Source organism: Colias philodice, chromosome 28 (genome assembly GCF_061535455.1).
Source record: "Colias philodice isolate Cphi_HAF_F1 chromosome 28, ilColPhil1 Martin Lab GWU primary, whole genome shotgun sequence".
Classification (NCBI taxonomy): Eukaryota; Metazoa; Arthropoda; class Insecta; order Lepidoptera; family Pieridae; genus Colias; species Colias philodice.
Genome location: NC_143113.1, coordinates 5,939,702 through 5,960,218, shown reverse-complemented (window position 1 = coordinate 5,960,218; position 20,517 = coordinate 5,939,702). Strand labels below are relative to the sequence as shown.

Genomic DNA, 20,517 nt, shown 5'->3' with positions numbered 1-20,517 from the left:
CATGTAAGTTAATTAATAATAATCTGTCTCAGAAACTATTGGATTGAGTTGATAAACTTTGTGTTTCATCAAAACCGTACAGGGGGTGAAAGCGCGGGGGCAAAAGTTTACTAAATTGTAGCAATTCTATTATATTTTGGAATACAAGATTGGTGTAATATTCATTAGAATATATATCAACGCTAGGAAATGGCGAAAAATACATACATCAAACGAACATAGAGCAAGAGCTTTCTTTCGTGATCTTTTAGTGTAAACTAAACGAAATTCGTATTCAGTGTTGTTTAGTATTAGAACACTATTCGAACGCACTAAGAACAACGAAAGAATGCTTTACGTCTGTTTACAGTTAAAGAATTTGACATAATGGGGTTAGAATGAGCATTCGCTCTTGGCTCTTTTGATGTAAATCAAACATTTATTTATTCTGGTAGGTACACTTAGAGAAGAACTTTTGAATAGTCATAACGTAGTTTTAGCATAGACAAATATAACCTTAGTGAAGTTTTCATTTACCACCGATTCGGAAAGCAGTTTCTACAGAGAAAAGAGCCGGCAAGAAACTACGTTATTGCTCTTCTAAAATTATGTTAATTTCTCAAACATAAGAACATACCTACTAGGTATATAAAGTCACTTTCTCTGTCCATAAGTTCCTATCCCTGTGTATTCTTAAAACACGCAGCGGATTTAAATGAGTTTCTTGAAGTGAATACTTTTAGCAAAAACAAACATGTTACCTATGTGATATGTTATTATTATTAGATTGGGGAAAATATGAGTTGCTCCATTTGACAATAATTATATGACGTCCCCTATGGACGTCGTCATTTTAACACTAACTATAAATTATCCGATCGTGTTTCATCGGTTAAAAGCTATCGTTAACATTAAATAACAGAGATATGATTTCCGGCATCCGCCCCGGAATGGCGCGAAGGATGCGGGTTCGAGTCCCGCCTCGTGATCGAATTTTTTCTATTCTTTATAAATTTATATTTATAAAGCATTTGAATGCCATAAAACCAAAAATATAAATTCAAATTTAACTTTAATTAAAATATGTGGCAACCAAGATTTAGAATATTCGCCTCTAAATAAAAAAAATAGTACATATTTGAAAAAACCTGTATAGTGATGCGCCAAATATTTTTACATTGATCAAATGTTGAATTTACCGAAAATTGTACTTCACCGTACTGCGCACAACGAATAAAATATAGCACAGTTGCGTTTTAAATAAAAGCTATAGTTAAGTGTTTAAGTTCTAGTAACAGCAAAAAAACTCAATACGTCTTAAACACGAGAGGGCTTGTAATTTTTTCTAATACATAACATAATAAATGCGAAAGTTTGTGAGGATGGATGGATGGATGTTTGTTACTCTTTCAGGCCAATACTACTGAACCGATTACAATGAAATTTGGTATGTAGGTATCTGAAGACCGAATAGGCTACTTTTTATCCCCCAAATCACACAGGAACGGCAACTATGCGGGTTTTTTTTGGAAACGTGGGCGGAAATGTAGTTTTAAATATTTTCTTAAACTTTTAAGATTTCTTAACGTCTATGCAGAACATTTTAAATGAATAGTGTGCTGTGTGACCGTGATTCTCAAACTAGACGCATATGCAGATTTTTAATTATTATCAAAATTTTCCTGTGAAACACAAGAATCAACTTGAGAGACAAAATCTTACTTGAAAACTGTTGTGTTTTTTTTCTAAAATGAATATTCTTGCTTTTTGGCCCTTATAGTGAAGAATTCGACCGATTGTATTTTCAATATGTTACTTATGTAGTAAGGGAAGTAATTTCAAGGAATAGATTCACAGAAAATAAAAAACAACATTTTATGAAATATTTTATTCGAAATATTTACATTTCTTATTTTACTAAGTAATATATTTCTTCTTAAACTACACATTGGAGATTAACGTCCACCTTCCTCCGCATCTGTAAGCAAACAATTTTCAATTAGAATGTATTTTTAATAACAAATAGGATTAATTGTTAATTTATCGATATTTACTAATAAGTTAATAATTAATATCAATCCATACTAATATTATAAATGCGAAAGTAACTCTGTCTATCTGTCTGTTACTCAATCACGCCTAAACTACTGAAGCAATTTGCATGAAATTTGGTATGGAGATATTTTGATACCCGAGAAAGGACATAGGCTACCGTTTATTGCGAAATATGTACCACGGGCGAAGCCGTCGTGTGTCTCCCCCCACTACACACATGTGCCTCCCCCCATTACACACGTGTCTCCCCCCACTACACACATGTGCCTCCCCCATTACACACATGTGTCTCCCCCCACTACACACATGTCCCTCCCCCCATTACACACATGTGTCTCCCCCCACTACACACATGTGCCTCCCCCCATTACACACATGTGTCTCCCCCCACTACACACATGACCCTCCCCCATAACACACATGTGTCTCCCCCCACTACACACATGTGCCTCCCCCCATTACACACATGTGTCTCCCCCTACTACACACATGTGCCTCCCCCCATTACACACATGTGTCTCCCCCCACTACACACATGTGCCTCCCCCCATTACACACATGTGTCTCCCCCCACTACACACATGACCCTCCCCCATTACACAGATGTGTCTCCCCCCACTACACTCATGTGCCTCCCCCCAAAACACACATGTGTCTCCCCCCACTACACACATGTGCCTCTCCCCATTAGACACATGTGTCTCCCCCCACTACACACATGTGCCTCCCCCCATTACACACATGTGTCTCACCCCACTACACACATGTGCCTCCCCCCATTACACACATGTGTCTCCCCCCACTACACACATGACCCTCCCCCATTACACACATGTGTCTCCCCCCACTACACACATGTGCCTCCCCCCATTAGACACATGTGTCTCCCCCCCTACACACATCTGCCTCACCACATTACACACTTGTGTCTCCCCCCACTACACACATGACCCTCCCCCATTACACACATGTGTCTCCCCCCACTACACACATGTCCCTCCCCCCATTACACACATGTGTCTCCCCGCACTACACACATGTGCCTCTCCCCATTACACACATGTGTCTCCCCCCACTACACACATGTGCCTCCCCCCATTACACACATGTGTCTCCCCCCACTACACACATGTGCCTCCCACCATTAAACACATGTGTCTCCCCCACTACACACATGTGCCTCCCCCCATTACACACATGTGTCTCCCCCCACTACACACATGTGTCTCCCCCCACTACACACATGTGCCTCCCCCCCCTCCCCCACTCACCGGCAGCTCCCCGCAAACCGTCCATCATACGCTCTCTGTAGCGGGTGTCTCGCGCACTGCGCCGCGGGCAACGCTCTCGCACCGCACCGTAAACACGCGCGCCATTTTGCGCACATGTTCCCACCGCCCAAGTACATATATCTAAAAAGTAAACAAATACTTGAGAAACCTGGAGGGACAGAAGTTACTAAAATAAATGGCTTGCTTTCTATGAGAGAGAAAGAGACAGACAGAGAAATACGTGCTCGTCGCACAAATTTTGCCGCACAAGTGTCGTTACAAATTTTGGTCTTTATGCCGTCTTTGGTCTTTCTGTCGTCTTTTGCAACAAGCGATAATGATATAGTTAAATAGTGAAAATTTACAACAAAGACAAATACTCCAGCATCAAACATTTCATTTATAAATTTGTATTGAAACAAGAATAAACAAGTTTATAAAACGAAATAATCCCTTACCTTATAGCATCCATGTCAAACGACGGGCTTAAATCGGAAACGGCATACGGCGGAGGCTCTGGTGTGAATCTCAAAGATTCTGGTTCCACGCCATATTCAAACTACAAATTGAAATAATTATTGTAACAAAATTTTGACAAGTTTTTTAAGCTATTTTATTTCAAACCAATTATTTTTTTTATACCAATTTTATTCAATCTCACATTTGATAAGTTAAACTAAAAAAAAACTCACAAAAAATAATCAATTTTTTTTTTTAACAAAAACCGGTAAGTTACTATTAACACACATCACTACTGTCAACCATTTCAAAATTCATATTTTCAACTGACATTGACATTTGCATTTCCAATTTTAAAAACAACGCAAAAGCAAATAAAAAAACAGATTTTATAATTAAAATGTAAATTTATTTAAATAAACTTACATAAAAAGGTATGGGTTTCGAATGCGGTGCGATAAGACCGCATCGCGCTAACGAATCCCAAACGCGCGCGGTGTTTTGCGCGCAAATCGTTAGGCATTCCTCTGTGAAATGTTTTTAAATAAATACGATATCAAATATAAAATAAAACTACAAGTGTATATTATGTTATGTAGATGCGTAATTTTATCAAGAAATACGATAAAACAGCTGAATATTATGGGATATGGTGTGCTTTTCAAACAGCAAAGTAAGATCAAAGTATAAATAGTTACTGTACTCTCGTAAGGGCCGATTTTACAATGCTTGGATAAAACATCCGTCCAACGTGACATTTTAATATTATCGTGTAATACTAATTATAGTAGTATAGTAAAATGTCAAATACGGGCAATTAGAATAATATTTAAAATGGTAGATTTATACATTATTCGACGAATAAGTTTTAACCAAGCATTGAAAAATCAGCCCTAAGATGAATATAAAACACAAAAAGTACTTGTCCAACATGGTAATTTTATATCGCGAAGGTTTAAAGACAAACGTTTTATCTTAATTTTGATACACTTTTACAACATCTACACAATTTACTTGACAAGAAACATTTTATATTATCTTCAAAGGCGAATCCAGGGTGCACAGCTAGTTCATGATAAAATTCTTTATATTATGTCCCTGAAAACTTTGTTAACCCTGCAATACAGTAGAACTCCAATTATCCGAATTAATGGGGACCGGGACCCATTCGGATAATCAAATATTCGGATAATCGAATTTTTTTTTTAATTTGCAATTGGAGAGAATAAAAGCTACGTTTTGATATTGCACTATATTTTTATTGAATTAAATGAAAGAAACATGAAATTTTCACATGTTTTAAATATATAAATAAAATGTACCTACTTATGTACAAGTTTAGAGATAAAAATCATTGTTTTTAAAACATCTCAAGTCAGTGTAGGCACAACAAGTCAAGTCAAGACTTGACGCGCAAACACTGGCTTCGCGGGGGGAAGAATAATAGCGCACTTTGACTTTTTTTGGACAATTTTTTGTGATTCGGATAATCGGCGATTCGGATAGTCGGAGTTCGGATAATTGGAGTTCTACTGTATGTAAAAACCAACTGTGCAACATATTGATTCAATTGTCATTGTAAATAATAACATGAGGACAAGACTTGTTTGAATTGTACTTCACTCGATTTTTAAAACTGCATTAATTTGTTGTGGATTTTTTTATTTTCCATAGATGAAGCAATTGAAAAGGAAGTGGTGTCAGTATATAACATGCATTATTGCGCTTGTGAAGCTGGAGCGTGTTCTGTCTTTATCAATAACTAGCTTACCGCCCGCGGCTTCGTCTGCTTTGTCTAAAACCTAATAAATTATATACTAAAATCTTCCTCTTGAATCACTCTATCTATTAAAAAAAAACCACATCAACGGCCGTAGTTTTAAAGATTTAAGACTACAAAGGGACATAGGGACAGAAAAAGCGACTTTGTTTTATACTATGTAGTGATATAAATTTGAAGAGTTTTTATACATTTATCTCAGTAACTACTGGACCGTTTTCAAAAATCCAATGTTAGGTAAAGTCGAGCTATATAACTAGTGTACTCACCCAGCAGGTCCGGCTTGAGAGCATGAGCAGCGAGTCTCGCTAACGGGCGGCTCAGCTCCGGCGCCGAGCAGCCGCCCGCTGCTCGACACACTACCACCAGCTTGCGGAGCAGCTGTACTGTACTCACCCAGCAGGTCCGGCTTGAGAGCATGAGCAGCGAGTCTCGCTAACGGGCGGCTCAGCTCCGGCGCCGAGCAGCCGCCCGCTGCTCGACACACTACCACCAGCTTGCGGAGCAGCTGTACTGCACTCGCTTCAGAGTATAGCTCGTAGCTATATTAGTGTCAATATAAAATAAATCATTTTTTCCTGAAAACTTATTACTACAGTTACAAAAAAATGTGTGCGTGTACTAGTGTACACACGTAAGAAGTGAAACTTCTTTATGACCTTATTTTTCAAAAAATAATTTACTATATGCAACTTTACAGAAATACGTCGAATCACGCGTGGTAGGGATAAAAAAAAGATGGCGCGTAACGGAAAAATGTCACGCGTAACGAAAAAATGTTACACAAAATTTTTTTCCAACCCCGATAAAGAAGTTTCACTTAAAAAATAGTGTATATATATTATGTGAAGATAATTATAAAGCTGAAGCGTTTGTTTGTTTGAACGCGCTAATCTCAGGAACTACTGGTCCGATTTGAATAATTATTTTCTATAGTGCACTACACTGTAACACACTACAGTACAATACACTACAATGAGTGCAAGTGTAGTGACACTACTTACCCATGATGAGCAGTATTATGCAACGCAGCGAGCGCCGCAAGCAATGTCAGCGCTGTATGTAAAGCCCTTTGTAAAGGACGACGCAACGCTTGCAGCGGCTGCAGCGCTCCAGCGGCCGCTTCGCCGAATGCTTCCGCTTTCGCTTCAAGCGCTACGAGATTCTGTAATTTTAATGTGTTTTATGAAACGCTATTAAAAAGAACATCTCTATGATATACAAACTATTTGATTTTCTATTGGCCGTTACTTAATAAGTAGTACTCGTAGATAATCAGATTAATATACTAACATTTCATTTAATGTTGATTGATTCGGTAGTATCATTGATAAAAATATTAAAGATAACAGGACCCAAGTTTGATCCTTGCGGAACTCCAGAAGTATTCAGTTATTTATGATTATTTGATCTAACCCGTTACCAAACTATAAAGACGCTTTATTGCAAATATGATTTAAGTTATTACAAATAGCATACGTGATACAAAAAAAAAAAAAACGCCACGAACAAAGCAATCTCACGACCTATGTACTTGTCGAAAGCTGTTTTAAAATTTGTTTCACCAGTGAAGTATTTTCCAAAATTTTATGATTGTACTATGTCATCAGAAATAGACTTAATTTGAAGTGGTTGCATCATACGCGTGGATTTTAAATTCACAACTACCCTCGTACCTTATCATGATCCACGCTATCATCAAGCAGAGCTAATAACGCAGCAGGCGGTGCGGGCTCCGGCTTGTCGTCCGGTCGGAGCGCGCCCGCACAAGCCGCAGCCGCGCTCGCGCACATGTATAGCGATGTTAGGTTAGACGCGCTGCTTTGCGCTGTTGGGATCATGCTGAGGGCAATAGACGCTATTATCCTCTATTTTGTACCAAAAATGTTACATGTGTAGACTTAAAACACTGAATAAACAAAATATCCTGTTATTATTACTTAGTGTCGCATCATTATTCAGTATTTTAACGATCCAAAGCCAAATTATTATTTTAACATAAATTCCATTGAAATAAAAATACACTATTAAAATTAATGTTATAAATTAACTAATCATATTTAATCCTTTTTCCCCCCGGACCTCGATACGGAATAGACGTGCCTCAAATTATTGCCAGTTTGTTTAAAATATTAAAATAAACATTTTAAGTTAAAAAATCCAAGTGAAAAAATAGGAGTGCATAAGTTGTGAGAAGTTGTTCGGGCTATCGTCATTAACCTCCTTCTAGCCTGTGCGCCTGGTACCCGGCCGCCACGGTACGTGTTAAACTCCGCCCAATACCCCGCCCATCTGCTGCCTGCGCGTGCGCCGCCCTTGCCGAAGCGAGCCAATCAAGCCCGCCCCGCTGCTTACTGTCTTACCAGTGGTTAGTGATAATTACCCAATAACTTTCTTTGATTGCTGTGCGCCTGGTATCGTGAGAACTTAGTCGGTGAAGTTAACGTTAGTTTATCTATACTAATTGTTTTTGGTACCGAAAATCGAATTATGCAACGTACACCGCCAAAATCATCGGAGGGCGCTTCAAGCGCTTCATCTGTTCCGAGGTCGAAGCGCCAACGGCCAAGCAACTCACCCATACAATATACCGACAAACAGGATGAAATTTTAGCCATGGTCTCGCAGGTTCTATCAGAGATTGCTGAATTGCGCAAGTCAAATTCTGAAATGAAGACTTCTTTAGAGTTTTTGTCACAGCAGTATGATGAATTGTCCGGTAAAATAAAGACCTTGCAAGAGGAAAAGAAATCGGACCGTACTCATATAAAACTACTTGAAACCAAAATTGAAAGCCTTCAACGGAACGCACGGTTGACTTGCGTGGAAATTCGTAACGTTCCCGCTAGCGATAACGAGAAAAAACCCGATTTGCTTCGCATGGTTCAGAGTTTGAACGACAACTTACAATTCAAAATTGAATCTAGCCAAATACGTGATGTGTATCGTTCGAAATCTAAAACTGAGAATAAACCCATCACTCTCGAATTCAACAACATAATAATCCGTGATCAATTTCTTATGACAGTAAAAAAATACAATAATAGTAATGTGAACAATAGAATAAACTCGTCCTTACTTGGAATACCTGGACCAAAAACTCAGGTATATATTTCGGAAAGTCTGATCCCCCAAACTAAACGATTATACATGAAAACCAAAGAAATGGCTAAACAGATTCACTTCAAGTACTGCTGGACTTCACACGGAAATATTTATTTAAGAAAAAATGATGGATGTCCTCTTATCCGCATAAACACCGACGAAGACTTGGTTAAATTTAAAGCCGATTGACTATATTCTTATATAAACTTTTTAATTCTACTGCAACTTTCTATATTAAAACCTAAAATTATGCCACAACCTCGTTACTTTAGAAAGATATTTTTAATGATTGTATTTGCATTATTAATATTGTATAACGTATCTTCATTTTTATTATTTAGCATTTACTATATGAAATGTATAATTATGTCTAGTAAATATTTTATGTTATTTGAAATTATTAATGTACTAATTTTAATATTAAGTATTTTGTATAATCATTCTAAAAATGCCATTTTATATACACATAACACGTTACACTTTACAATTATAATTCACATCAATTTTACAACATATTCACAAAATATACAGGTGCGTGGTTTGTTCTCATTAATTAAAATTATTATAATGAACTATCACAGAGTGATTTTTTGTATTTTTTCTCTATTTAATCATGCAGATCTTGTCATCATGTCTTTATTTTTAATTTATATAATGCGTAACACTATATTTATTATTGCAAACTATATGAATTACGTCCTAAATGAGTGGTCTTCTGATTTGGTTTCTTTGAATATACAATATATTATTATAATACGTCTTAATCACAGATCCAACATATTTTATCTGAACAAATCTAATGGCTAGTACTCACATAATTGATTTAAATTGTGATCTAGATAATTATCATGTCTCTAAAGCCCAAGTTTGCAATACTGAACAACTTGTTGATATTATAGACAAACATAAATGCAAATTCACTATCCTATCTCAGAATATTCGCAGTATCTCAAAAAACCTTCCTCAACTGGAGATATTTTTAAAGCAGATAATTGTTGATATGGACGTAATTATACTTACAGAGTGTTGGCTGAAACATCTCGCTAGCGTGCCATCATTACCTGGATACAACTCTTATGTCACTCAAAATTGTAAATCGCAAAACGAGGGAGTAGTTGTATACTTACGAAATTCAATAACCGGAAGCTCTGTAGCGGAGAAGATCTTACTTGATGCAAATACTATTCTTATACAAATAAACTCCTGCACTGTAATAATTGCTATATACAGGTCCCCTGCTTGTCGAAGTATTGACAGATTCTTGGAGTCACTAAGTAATCTACTGATAACGCTTACCTCTTTTAAGAATGTCATACTTATAGGCGATATAAACATTAACATAGCCAATGGAAGCACTGATGCGAGAAAAGATGATTACTTGAATACTATGTCTATGTATGGACTTCTGCCTGCTCATAAGCTACCAACACGTGGCACCAGCTCACTTGATCATGTTATTTTGAAATCTTACCTCCCATGTAATACCATAGTTGTCAATTCTTCAGTCACTGATCATTCTGCTGTTATTCTTTGTGTAGAAAATTTAAAAATACAAAAGAGTAATTCGAAGAAGTTAATGAAAATTAATTATGACAATATCTCGAATGAAATAAAAAACAAAAATTTTCATGATATGCTTCGATTATCAGATGCAAATTTGGCTGCTGATGCTCTTATTCAATATATACAAAATTTAATACAAGGCAATGTTATATACAAAATGATTTCAAGAAATTATGTTGCCCGGAAACCGTGGATAACACCGGGTCTATTGAGATGCATAAGAAACAGAGACAGGATGCACTTGAAACTGAAACAACATCCCAACAATCAAACTCTACGAATTACTTACTCTCGGTATCGAAATTTTTGTACTAATATTTTAAGAAAAGTTAAACATACATATGAAAGATCTGAACTCAACAAATGTAAGAAAAACGATAAACATACCTGGAATCTCATAAAAAAATTTACAAATATGACTCAATCTGGATGTGACAATCGGGAATTAATTAAAAACCAATCTCTAGATGATGTAAATAAATATTTTGCCCATATAGGTAAAGACATGGCTGAAAAGTTAATAAAAGATCCCGTGATGAATGTGACTGTTACTCATAATTTTAATAATCAACCTTGTGAATCTATGGGTCTAAGAGACACGGATATTTATGAAATGACAGATATTTTTAATAGCCTTAAAAGTAATGCTGCTGGTTATGATAATATACCTTCGAATGTTTTTAAACTAAATAAAGAGTACCTTGCCCCCGTTATGGTTCATATTTGTAATCTTTCATTGAGAAGTGGAGTATTTCCAGACGCTTTCAAAATTGCTTTGATTCATCCCATTCATAAATCAGGAGATCTTGATCGAGTTGGTAATTATCGGCCAATATCTATTTTGCCTGTTATGTCTAAAATCTTAGAGAAAATAATTAACTCAAGACTATCCGAGTTCTTACATAAAACCGATTTCTTTTCATCACATCAATACGGTTTCCTGAGAGGTAAATCTACCAAAGATGCTGTATCTAACTTGACAAATCATATAATTGGGAATCTCGACCGAAAAAGAAATTGCATTGGTATCTTCTTGGACCTGGCAAAAGCCTTCGATACGGTTTCAATACCTATACTCTTAAGGAAACTGGAGCAAGCTGGTGTTCGAGGGCTACCACTGCAATTACTGAGATGCTATCTCACAGGACGTAAACAGGTAGTCAAGATTGGAAGTCAGATAAGTTCCATGCATACTGTGAATTATGGAGTGCCGCAGGGAAGTGTGCTCGGTCCGACGTTATTCCTTGTATACATAAATGAACTTTGCAATCTGAAACTATCTAATGGTCATGTTGTAACATTTGCTGATGACACGGCCATTGTGTTTAGCGGGAATGACTGGTATAGCACAAAAAGATCTGCAGAGGCTGGACTAGCAAAAGTTATGTCATGGTTAAGTGAAAACATATTGACTATCAATCTAGAAAAAACCAAATACTTAACCTTCTCACTGTATAAGTGTTCACAGCCGAGAGAACTTGAAATAACAGCACATATGTGTGATTCATTTAACTATATCCAAAAAAACCATTCGTGCCAGTGTAGAAAATTAGAAAGTGCTTCAGCCATAAAATACCTAGGTGTGCACTTGGATAACCAATTAACATGGAAGCATCATATTCAAACTCTGGCTTCACGCACTCGGAAACTTATGGTAATATTTAGGAAGCTTCGCGAAATCGCTGACATTGAGATCTTAAAAAAAGTATATTTTGCCATTTGCCAATCAGTATTGGGCTATTGTATTCAGGTGTGGGGCGGAGCTGCAAAAACTCACATGCTCAAAATTGAAAGAGCGCAACGAGCCGTTCTCAAAGTGATGATGGCTAAGCCAATTTTCTACTCAACTTCAACGCTGTACAATGAATGTAAACTTCTCTCTGTCAGAAAACTTTTTATATTAGACTGTATTCTAGACACCCATAACCTATCACCGCGTAATACAAATCTAACGGAAAAAAGACGCAACTATAAAATCTTCAACTTACCTTTAGTTCATACTGTAGCAGCAAAACGTTGTAAAGCCTATATGGGACCTTTTCTCTATAACAAAGTTAATAAAATTTTGAATATCCACAACTTGACGTCTTTTAGCCTTAAATATAAAATCACAAACATGCTACTCACCTTATCATATGTGGAAACTGAAGAATTTATAAAATGAACAGATGATTATATTGCGTAAGAATTGAAATTTAATGAGACTAATGTATTGAAAAGATAATAATCTATATAAAGCCCTCATTTCACGCATACTTATCCATTTAAACTCACGCACAATCTTATACCTATAAACTCAACCACACACATAAACACACACACACACACACACACACTAACACACACACACACACAAACTTTAATACACGTTATAATGCTGGCACTATGTCTTAAAGAGAGGAAAGCGTCGATCGACTATAGCACAGGTCTAGTACCTAGTTTAGTCGATCGTCGTGTCCTTAATTTATTGTGTAACAATTTTATAATGTGTGTATAAATAAACGTTTTTCATTTCATTTCATTTCATTTTTCAATTGTAAAATTCTCAATCCGACGCGAAGGAAATTTTGATCCTTCGAGCCGGATTGATACATTAAAACATTTTTTCTTGTTATTCTCCAATATGATAACAAAACGACGAATAAATTTATTTAAAATATATAAATATAGCAGTTAGATTATATTATGTACCTGCATAATACAATTCTTAATTTCAACCAAGTGTGATAATAGAATTGTTGGAACGGCTGCGGTTGCCTTTGGAAGCTCTCTGTCATTCTGAAAATAAACATTATTATAATACAAAATACAATAGCTAAAGAAAAGGCAACTTAAACTAGTTTTTATTGAGGGTAGTTGTAGAAAATTGCATAACTGTGACTTAAAATGTAGAATTGACACAAAATTTTAAGTGTTAAGTAAATGGGTTAGGTTTTTCCGTAACAAATACACAAATAACATCATTATAATATCGAATTTTTGTAACATAATTTTTTACTTTTTAGTCGTTCATTAAAAATCATCAAAATGACAAAAATCACACAACTTTTTGTTACCCTGCTATCACCCTAAAACCTACCTGCAAATATATATCACTTACCTCTCATATAAAGCTTCTAGCACATTCGGTTTGAGCGTCAACAGCACGTCCAAATAATCGTATCCACTGACCATCGCGTATTCGAGTAGTGTCACCAAGTGTGCTATTTGATGTTGAGCCGCTGGATTGAGAAATATATATTTATTTATAATTTGTGGGTAGTTTCACAAATTATATTATCATAAATCGTTTGTTCTGTTTAGATAAGTTGTTAGTTGGAAGGACAAATAATTGAAAATCTATGTCAAAAAATGTTGAATATATGTATAATGTTGTAAGTAACAAATTGTTGATAAAATATAACGCATAATTCTGCGTGGAAATTTTGAAGAAACAATCCAATCACAACAACAACGAACTTAAAAAATTTAAACGTAGACCACACTTTAAAAAGTTTATGGTAAAATTTGCTCAAATCCAGAAATACAAAGCCAAATTTTTTTTATAAAATTTTTTGAAGTGAAACTAGGAAAAAAATTTAGTGTAACATTTTTTCGTTACGCGTGACATTTTTCCGTTACGCGCTATCTTTTTCTTATCCCTACCACGCGTGATTCGACGTATTTCTGTAAAGTTGCATATAGCAAATTATTTTTTGAAAAATAAGGTCATAAATAAGTTTCACTTCTTACGTGTGTACACTAGTACACGCACACATTTTTTTTCATAAAACTCACGCATATCCGGCTGTATCCTATACACGTGCAGCTGCGAGTGCGAGTCACACACGACCGCCGCGCTCGCCGACCACGACACGTCTGCGCTCCACGCGCGCGCGCAACGCGACCCACTCTGTGGGGGGAGTGATTTCTGACTACCCGCAAGTGTGTGTGTGTTATACAGGGTGTCCCAAAAATAGTGATATACTGAAGCTGGGAGGTAGAGGACCTAGAGGGCTATCCGAATAACTCCGAAAATACGAAAAATCGCACAACATACATAGGGGTGGGAGCTTCAGTATATCCACACTTTTTGAGACACCCTGTATAGTGAGTTACATATATTTGTGCGAACGCCGCGCTCGCCGACCACGACAAGTGAGCGCTCTATGTATATGTATTATGTGCCGTTAGCACATTACAGTTTACATATTACATAATGTAACATTAATATGTATTGTCACTTGTACTTTAGTTGGTAATATTATATGTTGTTTTATTTATTATTGTGTGTGTGATATCGAGATATAATTTAAAAAGAAAAACAAATCTAACACAATATAGTATTATACAATAATTAACGAATCAAGGAAACAACGCGATCTCGACAAAGATACGTTTGCAAGCCATGCGTGCGTGCAACGAAAATCACTTATACAATCAATCAACTACCCGCATCAATTATAAATTGCGTGTGTGTGTTTGTTTTGAATCAACAAAAAGTTAATAATTAGTATTAACATAATGTTGATGTAATTAAAAATGTTTAACTATGTTATTATTAAAAATCTATAAATAAATAAAAAAATACATACCGGTAAAACTCCTGGGCCATATTTAGTTTTTTTCGGCGGTGTAGAAGCGGGTGGGCTCACTTCGGACCCTGTCACTATGGGGCGGGAACATAACTGCAAAAAATAAATATAGATGTATAGATAATACTATTTTTTGCGTATCTGTAAAATTATATAATATTTATTATTGAAATGACACTTCTTAAGGCGCGTTGAGAGTAAAATTTCAAGGTCGCATCATGGTAATACCGTCACGTCATGACGAAGATTTTGGTATCTTTGAATCTTACCAAAGAAGTTTCACTTCTGATACGTATTCGCTCCATTGCCAATAACGCCATCTAGTGGTAAATTATGCGAAGCTACTGTGAAAAATAGATTTCTATAAATTGAAAAAAAAAAGGCTCAAATCATATTGTATAAGTCATATTATCTAAAACATATTATTATCGTCCGGTTCTTGTCATTATAACAAGAAAATGTACAGACAACGGCTACGCACATAATGATGCGACTCTCCCAACAGATGGATAGCTCTCGGTGTTGTCATCACAGCGAGTGGAGCGTTCAATTGTAGTTTAGAGCTGGCAATACACGTTCCAAATTCGCCGGTGTCTATCGCCCATGCGCCTGTGGGTTGCCAGGACTGAAAAAAAGGAAAAAATTAATCACATTAAGTATTTTTTTTTTACTAAAAAGAAGTCAATTAGGAATAAATAAAAAAAATGTGTAATAAATCAAGCAATTTTGATTTACGTCTGGTTCTTCTAGAGTCTAGACGTTGAGAAATAAAATTTCATTTAATTTCATTTCATTAAAATAAGAAAAAAAAAAATTTTTTTTGAAAATGTATATGCCACTATTGAAAGTTCTGACACATACAAAAGTGAAATTACTATTCGATGTACTATTCGATGTAGAAATACAAAAATTTCGATTAAATGATTACTTACAAGTGAATTGAAGCAATCTGACGGCGGCTTGGTGACGTCACCCGGCGTCGTACTGCCTTGTAGAGGGCCTGTTATTTATATAATAATAATTATTTATGAAAAATATGTTTAATCATATACTAAGTAAAAAATAATGAAAACAAAACACCTCAAAGTTAAGTTGTGACTGTCATAACGTACATCTTCAATAGGAATAAATAAATATTTAAAAAAATTAAGGTACCCTCAATAAAATTCAGTAGTGAACTATTACAGTCGTATTCTTCATTATACCCATGAATCCTCGTAGAATTTACAACAAAAAAAATTTTTCAAACTACAGTCAGAAAATTTTAATAAAATATGTCAAACTACCCTCATTAGAATTCAGATATTAAGTATTATAATCACATTCTATTTTCTACATCCAATTCTACACGTTCATATAAGCAATCATTCCCAAAAAAAAAAATCTCCAACTACCCACAAATCTCAAACTACCCTCACCTTTAGACAGCAACTTGTGCACTGGGTAACTGCGCACAGTCAGCTTCCACATGCTGACCGTGCTGCCCGCGATCAGCAGACTGTCTATATCGTCTCGGAGACACCAGCTTATCGATACTAGAAGTATTAATATAGTGAATTATGTTAAATGTTTGTAACGTTGTGCTTTGCGATTCATTTCATAATAATCATTTATCCGTATTTGACAGGTATGTCACAATATTTGTCAAAATAATTATTGTCTATCAATTGTTTATTAAAATAACGTTTACAAGTGTTTTATTTTTTGTATATGTGTATGTATGTGTGTGTGTGTGTGTGCATACGTGTAATTTGAATCAATTTGTTGTATTTTCAAGTATTCTATCACGCAAATACGTTACTGCGTGTGTGTAGGTGTGCTATTGCATCTATGTTTGCGTGTGTGATTGCGCGTGTGTGTATGTATGTATATGACAACTTGTTTTATATACTTGTATGTGTGTGTGTGCGTTTATTGTTTGTTTTTTTGGCGTGTCAGTGTTGTGTGTTCTTACCCGGCTCCCTAACATCGGGTGGTAAATACAACGCAGGCAGCGGCGCAAGAGCAAGTGCTACCGGCGCTCGTCGCGGAGCAGCAGCGGCTGCTCGACGAGCTGTCACCACTGCTGCTCGAACCACGCGCTTACCCCCACGGGAGCTGCATGCCGCTACTAGTATCGTGCCATCTAGAGGGGGGGGGGGGTTAGGTTACAAAAGTTATGGTGACAAATTTTTATACTAGCTTTGCCGTGTGATTTCTGGGATAGGTAAGAGCAGTTTTATTTTTGAAGTGAATCTTCTTTACGCGCGTTGAGAGTAAATTTACAAGTTCAAGTCATGTCAATATTTTTACACGATTTTGGTATCTTTGAATCTTGTTGAAGAAGTTTCACTTCTGACACTTGTGTTCAGCGTAAGCTCTTTTTTTGTGTGTTATTCTTAACCTCTCAACCACCGAGAGGCCAGGTCCGACCGCGACACAATAGATTTTCTATTGTGTCTGTGATTCCGGGGCCTGATGGATTAAACATAAGTTGACACTGTGAAATATTATCAAAAATCGTTCTTTTTTTGTATGGCACATGTTTAATCGAACATTTTTCCATAAATTTCAGTCATTTTTCACCCAGCCCCGTGCACGTGGGCACATGGCGTGTGTGCTCACTCTTGTGCGCCATAGCGGCGGCGGCCACGTGGTCGCGCGTGCGCAGCGCGTCGCTGGCGGCGAGCGCGCGCTCGTCCCCCGCGAGCGCGCCCACCAGCCCCGTGCACGTCAGCACGCACGCACCCTCCCCGGCCACGCCCCTAAACAAACAAAAATGGTTCTCTGTAAAGTCAGGGGTGGAGCCACGGGGGTGAAACCGCGCGGAGCAGCTAGTTATTATATAAGCGTAGGCCGTAGAACAAACAATACATACCCGAATCCCTTCAAAGTTGGTGTTTGTTGTTGCATTTGGAATTTTTCACTGATCAGTGCGTCCGATTTCTTGTCGTGCGCGACGATCCGTCGGCCGTTGTGAAAGAATATTGCTTTTATTATTTTTTCACCTGCAAGAAAAAATTATAATTTTAGAATGATGAATCATTTTTTAATTTGATATTTTTGGTTTCGCATTCAAATGCTTTATAAAGAAAAAATTCGAATATGGATGGATTCCATCAAAGAGACAAGAACCGCATTGAATACCTTATGAAATTTTATAGAGCAAACCAGTATTTCTGAAGAAGAAAAATTTTCTGCTCTTTATAGATAAGACAATGCTAATGAACAACCAAATACTGACTTTTTAATGCCATCTTAATACTATTATAAAGGCGAAAGTTTGTATGGATGTATGGATGTTTGTTACTCTTTCACGTAAAAACTACTGAACCGATTACAATGAAATTTAGCACACATATAGAGGGTAACTTGGATTAACACATAGGACAGGTTTTATCCCGGAAATCCCACGGGAACGGGAACTATGCGGGTTTTCCTTTGAAAACGCGGGCGAAGCCGCGGGCGGAAATCTAGTATTATTTATTTTAAAATGATTTGAAATAATGTTGTGATGAAATAATGTCCCATAAAGTAGTGATATACTGAAGCTGGGACGTAGAGTACTAATTGGTTCTTGGTACTTAGTAATTATACAAATATGCACTAAGCATTTAGTATTAAGCCCGTGCACCGACATCAAACCTATTTAGTAAATAGCACATCTAAATAATATGTAATAAGTAATTAATATTATCAGATCTTTTTTATTTTTTATTATTATACAGTTTTTTTTTCTTACCAGGAAAACTCGCGCTATACAAGCTAGTCCACTCATTAAGCAAATGGTCCTTCTGACCGAAAACTGATACATCTCCTATTGTAGTAGCAACAAGGAGTTGCTTGCCTTCGCAGTCCCATTCTAGAGCTGATACCTGAAAATGATCAAACACTTATAATTATTATTTATTAATCTATTGATTATTATTTGTAGTGTGTATGTAAGTTTTATTCTTTGATGACTGACCTTTTGGCTTGGTTGGTAGTGGCCCTGCCTTCCAAGCCAGAGGTTGTGGGTTCGATTCCCACCTGGGCCAAATATTTGTGTGATGAACATAGATTTTTGCCCTGTGTCTGGGTGTTAATTATTATCTATATAAGTATTTATTTAAAATTATATAAAAAGAAACTTCAACTGTTAACAGTTTGAATAAAAAGGTACAACAGTGAAGTTTATTTATATTTCTAGATATATAGTACATTATATTCTTGGTATATTTCAGGTAAAAAGAATAAGATGTATCGCTTTAAAACATACCATATTATTAACTAGATGCAGACAACCCTAAAACATGTCAATTCAACTTAGCTAAACAATGTTTGTTAAAAAGGTTTCAAAAAAACAATTTAAACTATACTCACAGGATGAACAGTACTAGTGACTTTATGGCTGTTCCACGGTGTGTTCAGATCGCACACATACACATGTCCACCCCAGGTGTCCCCGTCGGAGTCTGATAGCTCCGTGAGAGATGTAAATGCTATTATATTGGCAGTAGATATGGTACAGATTGGACGAACCACTTCTGGGTCTGTTGTACTGAAAATATATGCATTTACAGTGTAAACTCTATATAACGACACTCCATTTAACGTCAAACTCCGTATAACGTCAAGATTTCTCGACTTTGGTTGGTTTATTTTGTTGTCTATACAATAATACACTCCATATAGCATCACGCTCACTCTAATTAACGACCACAATAAGACATTACCAATTATTAGGAAGTACTGACTAAGTTGCCGAAATCAATGAAAATGTAGTTGTGTACATTCTTTTTTACTGACATACCGTAGATTCTAAGAAATGCAGTCGTTTGTTTGTTGTGTGAATGAACCTACACATGTTCACCTCAACTACTTGGCTTTCGTTAGTTACACGTTATCATAATCTCTCAGTTGCCTACAAACCCTCTGTCTCGGGACCAATCATGCAATTTTCCCTTTCTTTCCATTTAACGACCACTCTCTATAACGTCGAAAAATGCACGGTCCCTTAAGTGACGTTATATAGAGTTTACACTGTATTTAGATTTCTTAATGTTTTGAAATTGCAGTATGGTTATATGTAGCATTTAAATTTAAATATTGAAGTGATCGAGTTGTTAAACAGGCTTTGCATACAAACTTAGAGAAATGTACGTAATTTCATTTAAAGTAATGGAATTATTTATGTATTAGCAAGGAAACTGTTTTCTTAAAAATAAAAACGCAATCTTACCCATCAAATTGCGGTGGTTCGCATTTTAGAGGCTTTCTTCTCATTGAATACACTAATTCCATCTTTGTTACGGTTTGGACACGCCGATTTTTGATATTGTATCTTTTTCTGGTAATATCACTTAAAGTCAGGCTAAAAATAATATGGCATACGATGAATTTATTTATATTTATTTTAAATTAAGTTATTAAATAAATTAAATCCCAACAAAGTTTCGCATCTGCTCTGCTATAAAAATCTGCCAAGTGCCACAGCAATTTGACTTTTGACGTTTCGTATTTACATTCAAATTCAGTCCACAGATTATGCAAATCTGAAATTGTCATTTGTAGTTTAATAATTTAATTAAAATTGATGATCTTTAAATTCTTTACCGAAAGCTTATAATTATTTAAAACTATGGTTAACTTAAGTTAGTTTAAACAAATAAAGGAAAGCTAATGTCGCAAATCTTAGATATAAATCAATACGCAGCGAAACTTTGTCTATGCCACATAGCATCATCATAGACAAAAGAGTTTAATTTGATCC

The 20,517-nt window shown here is 36.1% G+C and overlaps 1 protein-coding gene across 2 annotated transcripts; it reads right to left on the bottom strand.

The window, feature by feature from the left end:
- Positions 1–1,852: 1,852 nt before the first annotated feature.
- On the bottom strand, positions 1,853–20,240 carry MED16 (mediator complex subunit 16). Of its 2 annotated transcripts, XM_089712412.1 has the most exons (20): positions 19,987–20,240; positions 19,128–19,305; positions 18,508–18,640; positions 17,644–17,773; positions 17,391–17,530; positions 16,741–16,911; positions 16,205–16,321; positions 15,719–15,786; positions 15,268–15,411; positions 14,787–14,879; positions 13,990–14,104; positions 13,313–13,433; positions 12,904–12,990; positions 7,221–7,386; positions 6,549–6,709; positions 5,941–6,086; positions 4,191–4,291; positions 3,764–3,864; positions 3,306–3,446; positions 1,853–1,957 (listed from the first exon to the last, which is right to left on the bottom strand). In XM_089712412.1, exons 1-20 carry the CDS (start codon positions 20,046–20,048, stop codon positions 1,921–1,923), a joined length of 2,412 nt encoding a protein of 803 aa, XP_089568538.1. In that variant the 5' UTR covers positions 20,049–20,240; the 3' UTR covers positions 1,853–1,920. The 2 variants fall into 2 exon arrangements, 1 of the variants encoding a protein (XP_089568538.1); XR_016317892.1 differs by lacking the exon at positions 1,853–1,957 and having other exon boundaries at positions 3,416–3,446; positions 5,814–6,086.
- Between the last annotated feature and the right edge of the window lie 277 nt (positions 20,241–20,517).